The 10108-nt window shown below is 32.0% G+C and overlaps 1 protein-coding gene across 1 annotated transcript in view; it reads right to left on the bottom strand.

Annotated features, from left to right (window-relative positions):
- Nucleotides 1-9873, bottom strand: part of LOC138329179 (uncharacterized) — a 68349-nt gene extending 58476 nt beyond the window's left edge. The window contains exons 1-2 of the mRNA XM_069275978.1: nucleotides 9677-9873; nucleotides 9032-9258 (exon numbers count right to left, since the gene is read on the bottom strand). Coding sequence (XP_069132079.1) covers nucleotides 9032-9258; nucleotides 9677-9755 — 306 coding nt within the window. The 5' untranslated portion in view covers nucleotides 9756-9873. The remainder of the gene's footprint in view (nucleotides 1-9031; nucleotides 9259-9676) is intronic.
- Nucleotides 9874-10108: the final 235 nt, after the last annotated feature.

The following is a 10108-nucleotide window of genomic DNA, read 5'->3' on the forward strand; positions in this document are numbered from 1 at the left end:
GTCCGTAAAATATTTTGCTTGCTTTGAAGCTGTGTCAGTTCATGACAAGGTGTAACATGGCAAAGCGATTGTATGATAGAAAACTTATAAAAAAAAACTACACAAGCGTCTTGTTACCGAGCAATGCCTAGCAAATGCCTGCCAAGCACGAGCTGATAAAATGCGGTAGACATTGGACACATTGCTAGTAAAACAAGGCATTTATGTATTTGGGAAAATAAAGAAAGCATTTAAGATGAATATCAAACAACAATATGTTATTTCGATAAAAAAATCCTCGTACGAAATATATGCAAAGATGTTTGACTAACAATAAAAACTAATTCTGTGAAAATGTTATATGATATGACGTCACGTGCTTACGAGCACAACGTCAATTATAACGACGTGAATTTTCCTCACTAAACAATGATGTCACAATCAATACCTACACGTAAGGGCGGATAACTCTGTAATATGCAAATAGGGAATAGAAAGCAGAGAAAACTAGAGGTGAATTAGACAAAGAGGCTAGTGAACACTAACTTCAATATATTTTCTTAATAGTCAGGAAACTAAAAGGTGACTTATATGAATCATGCACGGCACGAGATGAGCGAAGCTCTACTTGTTTATTTTATTTTCAATTTCATGTAGAAGACATAATTTAGAAATAAAAGGACGTACTTTAAACAATAGAAGTGTATGATATAATGATTGTCTAGCATAAACTCAAAGAACTGAACTCAAAGATTCATATTTATCTGTGTCCATGCAAGGCCTGTAGTTCCGCGTATGCGAATCCTATGATTTCGCGCCATTTGTTGACGTGATGTGACGTCATGATACCTTGTGCTCATCTTCGCTTGGTGGATATTTTAAATGCTCTTTTTCAAAGTGTTCTTATTGTTACTTAATTAGGCATTGATGTCACTATTTTTTAATTTTATCAGGGTATGAAAAAAAATGTTTGCAAACTGTGTGAATCCGCGTAGCGGATTCTCACAACAGTTTGCAAAAATGGGTTTTTTTCATAACCCGATAAAATTAAAAAATAGTGACATCAATACTTATGATTATTTTATTCTATATTTGATAAAATGAAGTATGTTTAAATGTAACGTTATAGTGGTTTCTTAAAGGATTTTTTTTCGAATAAATACGCAACGTCAATGTCTCTATTTTGACGTCACGATAACGTCGGGGTTTCGTGCCATTCTCGGATTTTTTTCATAGTGGTATGCAAAAATAAATATTGGCCAAACAGAAAGCCAGATTTGGTATGAAAACAAAGAAAAAATAATTATAAAATAATAAAAAAATGTTTAATTACTCCTGTTATGCATTAGTTTAATATCTATTTACTAGGGAGAGCAGTACCGGAGCAACGCACAAACCGGAACATGCTAAACCGGAAGAACGAAAAAAAATTAGCCATCCATTTATGCAGGTCATTGATCTCAATATGTATGTTTGCTTACGTACATGTTACCGGACTAGATCTTTGATTTTCGACGCGCTTTGCGCGTCGAAACTTCGCTCTTATTACAAGATTTCATGTACAGAGTGATACAAAATGAAAAATGATGAGTATTTCAAGGACATCTCTATGCCTGACACTTCCCTGAAGTTGAGTATATTAATTTGTAAGGCACTTACTGCAATCAGAAACAAAGCCATAAAAGCAAAGGCAGTGTTCCTAAAAGGACCCGAAAAGGTTAGATATAAATGGAGATCAAACGGGAAAGTAAAGCAATATGCTTAGTAGGGGCTCCGCTAATGAAAACATAATACGCGATTCCCCGACCTGGTAGTTCATCATAATGCTAGTTCATAGACTCGCATAACTTACTTTATAACTGCTTAATGTAGCATCCAAAATCGCGGAGAACAAACACCAGATTGCATTTTTCTTACTTTAAATTATATGTTTATTGATTCAAGCACTTGCTGAATTAATAAGTTGTTTAAAAGTTTTCATACAATGATCACCTGTGATATGGTGTCCATCGTTAAGCTAACCGATCACGATGGAAGGCAGGACCTGAGGAATGGCCCCTGGCGGTGTCGTGACGCCGCACGTTCATGTATACATCGTAGACATACTGCTAATTATCCAAAATGAAACATAACATATCTAGATATCACTCCTTGTAGTTATTTCTTATAGAAATAGATAACAAGGGTACAAATTAATTAATTACCTATCAAAGTACTATTTAACTTAATAGGTGAGAGCCATGAAAAAGGTAACTTTGATAAATTTTGCAACAAGAAAAATGTTATTATGATTCTGTAAAATCCTAACATTTTTTTTTTTTTTGACAATCAAACGCATAATTCGCATTGTTAATATTTCTTAAAGTATCATCTTTTATTTTTTTATTTCTATAAACTTACAAATACCTTAGTTAAAATACCTATCATGTATATGCACAGGTAAAAGTATTTGGACCCTCGATAATTCAAAACCGCCCCAGCCCAACGTTGTCCGCATGCACATATAATTCCAGCATTGAATGAAAAGCAACTCGGACGAAGTGTCATGGGTTATTGCCACAAAAGTTACGTTGCAATTCTCATAAATACGTCTGTTCAAGAACAATAGAATTTAGCACAACTTTTGTATAATGTCATTGCTAGGTATAATCTGCTAGACAAAGCATTTTATCATTCAAATTAATTGAGTATTTGCAATAAATAAAATTTGGGGATTCTTATAACCTATCTTTAATTCCGTTTTGCTCCTCAAATTAGATATGCTTTATTTTTCTGTCGTGCCATGTGCATGATTACTGCATACAAATGTCGGTGACGAACACTTAATATGGTATGATAGATTAACTCTGTTTCTAATGGATCAAAGCCCGTAAATATTTCTGTGTTTTTGTGCAATTTATCTAATACACACAGACGCCATCGCTGAGTGGCAGGCTACATTTCTCGTTTATTCTGAGTCGGCAGTGAGGTAATCACTGTGTTAAATAATTGTGGATGATTTATCCTCAAAATAATATATTTGAAATATGAAACATTACCATGAGTTATAAGGGAAACATTTTAATAATATACCATTTATAGTCATAACAACACGACAATATGCATAAAACTTAACATCCGATTTAAATATGTTTATTCGCTTGCGAATATCATTGGACAAGCTTATGATATTATTTAAATGATTAACTTTTTGAAGGTTATATATTTGTATAACACCATATGAAAGATAGGGGGAATATGTTGCCTATTTGTAAGAGGAAGGAGTCAAAACGTGTAAAGTCTGAAGCAAAATTTCCATTTTGGTATAAGCATGAAGTATATATGTAGCATTAAGAATACTCTTTTGAATATGTAAATTGACCGTTATGCAAATTAAGATAATAGTATGTATATGCGTATGTTTATTAAGTGTTTTGTCTGATCATATATGGCATATTGTCTAGGTCAGCGTGTCAGGTTTATGGACTAGTGGAAAATACAATTTATTATAAGTACAACATTAATTGTCAGAATCTTGAAGGCTATTGATAGCAGGCTTTATTGTTTCAAAGGCAGTGTAGTTAAAGGGACAATTCAGTCTAAGAGAACATTAAAATTTGTACATATATCAGAAAAAATCCAGTTCTAATGGAAATTAGATCAGTCGATTTTACTGTGATATGCCAGAAAAGTCCATGGTGGTGAAATACGTATGAAATGTGCAAACTCGCTCGCGGTCCGTCATTCTAATTGTGGTCAAACATCTTGTATGCCGAACCCTGTTCCTTGCTCGTAGAGTAATGCAACTTTGTCTAGAACTGCTCAAATCGCTCTGACAGTAGTGTGTTTACCTTATTAGGTAAATTGTTTTGCCTAAAAAATCATTTTATCACCTCAACAGTGGCTATGTAGTTCATTTGCTTAACGTTCGTGACTTTGGCTCGGATATGGGTACAGCGTACTTATTGTACCTGCTTATTCGTATTGATCAACGATTTGTAATTACAATGGTATCAATTAAAATACTAAACATTGACGTGGAATTTGTCAAGAATTTATGTGATATGTTTCATAAGAAATGTAGAAAAATACATTTATGCCATATTTTGCTTCTTGGTTATGTAAAAGAATTAGCCTGAGTGAATTGTCCATTTAAATAGGGATATTGCGATATGTGATAACCACTGAACTCTCAAGCTTGACCAACGGGATTGTTCAATTTTTACAAATTCTTCAAATTAATACCAGCAAGGAATGACCCCCCCCACCCCCCCCCCCCCCCTGAAGCATCAAGAGATATCTAACATGCGTTATATCAAGAAGACAATAAAATAAGACATAGATAACAACTGTGTAAGTCAAATTAGCGTTATGTACAGAACCAAAAAAAATGAAAAATTCCCTTAAAACATGGATATTATAAGTCATATCAATAAATCCTAAAAAGAAATTTTGTCACATATCACTTTCACGAAAACTGCAGGAAAACAGAAACATCTGTAGGCTATATCACCACATTTATACCTACACAAACATTTACATATAGCGAAAACCATATATATCATATATTTGCCAGTTTTGGCATTGCATAATACGAAATATGATTAAAGAGTTACGTGTTAACGTGTGTATAAATGACCATCAATTTATTTATTTATGCATGTCTCCGATTTTGACGTCGAGTTACACATATATTCCAATTAAACAGCATTCGGAGTGTCAACTACTCTACACTTACTGTAATGAAGAGCGTTATAATGTAAAGCTTTGTCAGCTTATCGATGGAATTCTTTTACTATAAATCACACATTTTTGACTATAAAACGCTAACAAAGACTTTCTATTTCCTTAGTTCACATATTATTATCCAAACCATCTTTTTAAATAACAAAAACACGTAAATGATTCCGGAAAGGCAAAGAATTTAGCATTAATTAAGATGATCAACATTTTCTTGTGATAACATCATAATGAGATACGAGTTTACATTTGACACGTTAAGTTCATTAACAGAAATGCAATGTTTTACAACAATTTATCACAACAATATTTATCAATTACTTGCTAATTCAAAGGAGAAAAATAAAATGAGTCACACCATTAGATTGATATCTTTATATACAGAATTATATAACAATCACATGGCATAATGATGCTAATATAATGTTGACATATGTATTATTATATACAAATGTGAATATCTGAACATCGTCCTTCAGTGTAATTTCTTACAACATAATTATAATATTTGTCTTTAGTGTTCCTTGTAAGCGTTATATCAATAGCTCATACTTTTATTTTTTTTTAATTATAGCATTTTGATGAGGTAGATTCCTGATTTTATTAACCAAAGAAACATATCTACCCAGAGTAAGTCACTTATCATTATATCGTGTTAAATATTCCTTGATAATTACCTATCATACTTATGATTCAATTTGAAGCATTACCGCACTAAATATTGTCCAAAGTTACACATATAAAGAAGTGTTACTTCTAATTTATTCACCTACAGGCTTTTTTTAACATATTAAACTCAATGTTCTTTATCTTAAAGCCACACTTATGTTTATCTACCAATTAAAGAGGTTAGTTTTGTTTTTATAAACCTTCTGTCAAGAGTTATATTTATGTAAGTATGCCGCGTTTGTATTTTAGCTGACTGTCTTTTCATAGTGCTATATAATTCAGTGGGAACTCTTTTCAAGTTTACAGTGTTAGCACATTGAATCCTACTGTAGAAGACACCAAGCAGCCCACCCCACCCGGCGACATTATGCTGACAACAAGTAAGCTATTCGTCCCGTTCCCTTATATAGCAACAAGTTAATACCAATTTTATAGCCTGCTGTTATAGGCTAAGTGACAGAACTCAGAGAAGTGCGACAGTATGACAGGTAAACTTGAACAACAAATATCATCAAAAAGTTATTTCGGCCCATTACAATGCTATGGAATAGTGTTGTATACCTACAAACAAATGTACCTATGCCGAAAACGACATTGAACATCGATCTTCAAGTTTCATTTTAGGACAACTCGTGCGCATGTACATTTCCCAGTCATTGAAACGTCACACATAGCATTTTCACTGGTGGTGTAGCAATATCATTATATAAAAGATAATTGACGTTTTGTGGATGATTATCTTAAATTACACGTATACATGTATTTGATATTAAAAATGTTTTATATAGACATATGGATTTTAGGCCTGAAACAGTGTTTTGATGATATGATACCTGATCATCTTAGAATAAGATAATATCCTCAAGCAAAACAAAGAAGCAAGTCGAGCATAGTGCTACTGTAGCGACTGGTAGTGGTCAGTGAGTGAACTGACCTGTCTGAAGGGATCATCAAAACCAAACGTCAACATATTTGACCTTTCAGGTTGACCTTTAGTATATATATATACGTATACCCTGCGGCTTTATATAACCAGTAGCTGATTAAATCTAACAGATGATCTAGTGTTAGTGACCTTTGTATCAGGTTGTTATGTTTATACTGGGGTAACGTTACTTCCTAGATTAATAGGCTTAAGATTTGCATTGTTTATAACCAAATATATTTTAATAAACACTGTCTAATATACTTGTCATGATGGATGATGCATGATGGAATCTTCTTAACATGTAATTGCCAATTTTTCTCATCTGTATATAAATTATACTAAATATCAATATATTTTATCCTTAAATAGTATGTAGATGTTTGAAAGAATCTCGTTTATTTTTGCTAATATATATTAATCTTCACTAAAGCAAATCACAACAAAGTATAGATGGTATGCTAAAATTAAGAGTGAATTTACAATTTTTTAACGCGAAGGAAAAATATTAACAACTTGCGTAACTTTCTTAAAACTTTATAATAGAACCAGACGCTAACAAAGAGTAAGCGACGTTTCTTCATCAATGGAGTTCTCAATACAATATTATGTAAGTCTTGACTTGAAAATAACAACATAAACGTAAAAGATTGGATGGTAGTACAATTTTTCATATAATATTGTAATGAGGATTGTGAAGTTTTTCCTTGTTATATTATATGTGAGGTAATTAAATAGACACTCCATAAAATCGTATAGTTTTTAGGTAATTAAATAGACACTCCATAAAATCGTATAGTTTTTATTTTTTTTAAAAATACCTTCTATGTATAACCTACCATGTACACCCGGTATGTCTAGTATTTACACTTAAACTAGGTCACCTGGAATATGAATTTGTACTTTTTAGAATAAACGTAAAATCTGAACGTGACTTTCATTGATCCGAATCTGTCATTACGTAAACAGGTGTAGTTTACTTATCACGAAATACACAAGTCGACGGATGTCTATCCGTGATGTCACAAACAAAACTATACTTAGATCTACATACATAGATATAGTTATTTTTTTATCTTTAAAAAATCACGTGTATACTTATATCGTTCTAGTTTTCGACAGGGTTTCGGTGAGTGCTTTCACATAAAGTGTTTTAACAACAGATCGTAATATCACTTACGTGTATGAAACTTCTATTCATATAAACCTTCTATAATCTTAACACGATGAATACCTTATCAGGACCTTGCGGTTAATCGTTCTATATGATTGATATGCCTGCTTTCAAATACTACCTACTTGGGGATAAGATAGTTTTATAAATTTTCTTTACTGCATAAAATTCTATATAACATAAACTAATCAGAGTTTCATATCTTACTATATGATATCATCAAAATGTTATTTACAAATGATGTAAACACTAAACCACACTCATATGTTCCTAGGAAAACACGTTACATTAGAAAGCCTTGCCCTTTTTATATATTGACATTAGTTGAAGTTTATCAATATTCCTTATAGATAGGTGTCAATGTTGAGTTTTGATTTACTATAATAATCATCGTTAATATATTTATGTTAATTAGAACTGATACCAACGACAGCGTTATAATGGATATCTACCTATCATGATTCACCTTCGTCACCCGAGGCCTCCAGGAAGTGTTCGGCTGTACACAAATTACGGGATACTTATATTGAGGCCTTACTAATGGATACTGAAAATCTTGTTAGAACTCTCAGATCAGACCCATACATATCATTAATTTTAAAATCTTAGTTGTACCCTAATTTGTCAGATTTCTTATGAGCAATAGCATTTAGGTTTTAAAAAGTCTTCAAGTTTCCACAATTCATCACATAAACACAATGTTATCGAGTAATTCATCCGGGTTATATCATTGCATATCCTATATGGCCAGTATGACTTCACATATAATACAGTAACGTCGCACCAGGATCTCAGGATTGTGATACAAAACTTCTTCTCGTTCGTTGTGTTTTGACCTTTCATTTATTAATTCATTCAATTACTTGCAAAAATAAATTGAAACATGTGATCAATTTATTTGATATTTCATAAAAAAAAACACCAAAAAACATTATGATTTAATATTTGTTCTCAAAGCTCACAAAAGCTTACGAAAATAATTATATATTCTAAGAATCGTTTTACCAAACTATCCCAAAAAGTGATTTATCGTTTAAAAGTTAGTATTTATAATATATGTTACACAATTAAATAAGATAGGGTATATGCAATGTCCTTGTGACAATAACTAGACAATTCGAAAGTATTTCTTTAACATTGAAATACCAAGAACAAACGACTATTGATTTACTATATGATTTATATCAATATTCAAATTTCGTTACTATGGAAACCTGATGAAACCTGAGAGAAAGGTCATACCGAAATATTAAGTGAATCGTCAATACCTTGAAGTCGACGGGACTTAGATATAAAGTGCACAGATATTAAAATGTTCTTCAAAATAAAAAGGGATCTTTGAGATATACCATTTCTAGTTAATAAGGTTCAACTATATAGGAAATTATCTATAATATCAAGTGTATGTGTCCTTGCCAACCCGAAGAATACGATATGCAAAAGGTATACGAAAAAGTCTCAGAGAAGGTAAAGTAACAATCCAGATGAAAACTAAAACTAATTTATTAAAAATATAAAAAGAATTTAGTACTGTATGCATTAAAACACACTTGTTATGTACTAACCTGTATGTCTTGAAGATTATCTTGTATAAGCATTGATGATCCGTCAGGACTCTTCCTTATCACATACAGAGGTCCATTCACACGTAGATTGAAGTTCCTCGTAAGAACCATTGACAGAATACTTCCATTTTGAAATTTTAATGTTAACTCAAAATTCAAAGGAAAAATACAGTCTTTTGATTTTTCAATATAATCCGGGATTTCGACAGTAACGTTTTCACTGTGTTCTACAAAGATAAGAAGCATAGATAAGATCAAGATTATAGATGATGTCTTTCGTCTATATCCTTATATGGGTTGATTAGTCAATAATACAATTTCATTATATTGAGTTCATGCATTGTTAATGACTTTCATGTTAAGCTTTTAGAGTATGAATGTTTTGATTATTGAAATTTTATATTTTTGTGCAATTTCACTTTAACGTCATTGTAAATCAAAACGACAGATTAAAAACAGCATTATAAGTTATATCGTACATTTAACGCAGTTTTAGTGAGTAAAATCCTCATAAATTTTTCATTAAAACACATTTTACGTTTTGCTATATGACAGGGTGAACACGATCTTATTTGACTAGAAGCTTTAGACGACTACATGAAGTAGGAAAACTTTTACCAACCCATTTGTTGAAGGAGATCTTACCTCTTGTTTCTTGTGACGATGTCAGCATATACGAATTGCAAATTACAACATAAATGATCCAAATATGACTTGAAGACATCTTCTATCACAAGAAATATAGATATGAAACTCAAAACCACCTCATCTCATCTACTCCTACAGCCATTCCACCGACACACCTCACTGAACAGACAGGTAAAACTGCCTGTAATTGTACCGTGTTAAGCCCTGGAAATCAAGGTGCGTAAACCTCTCCCATTCATCCTAAGTAACTCAAACGTGACCTCGGTTTCCCTTACATATATGTTAATTTGATATGAACTTGTGTTTTAGAATTAGCTACTCACATCTTTTTTATACTTTAGTCAGACAGAAATACAAGGATTTGTACATGATTTTCTTTCTTTTAGGTCAAAGGTCATGTTTACTTTTTACAAATATATATCATTAACA

The sequence above is a fragment of the Argopecten irradians genome, chromosome 8 (assembly GCF_041381155.1).
Source record: "Argopecten irradians isolate NY chromosome 8, Ai_NY, whole genome shotgun sequence".
NCBI lineage: Eukaryota > Metazoa > Mollusca > Bivalvia > Pectinida > Pectinidae > Argopecten > Argopecten irradians.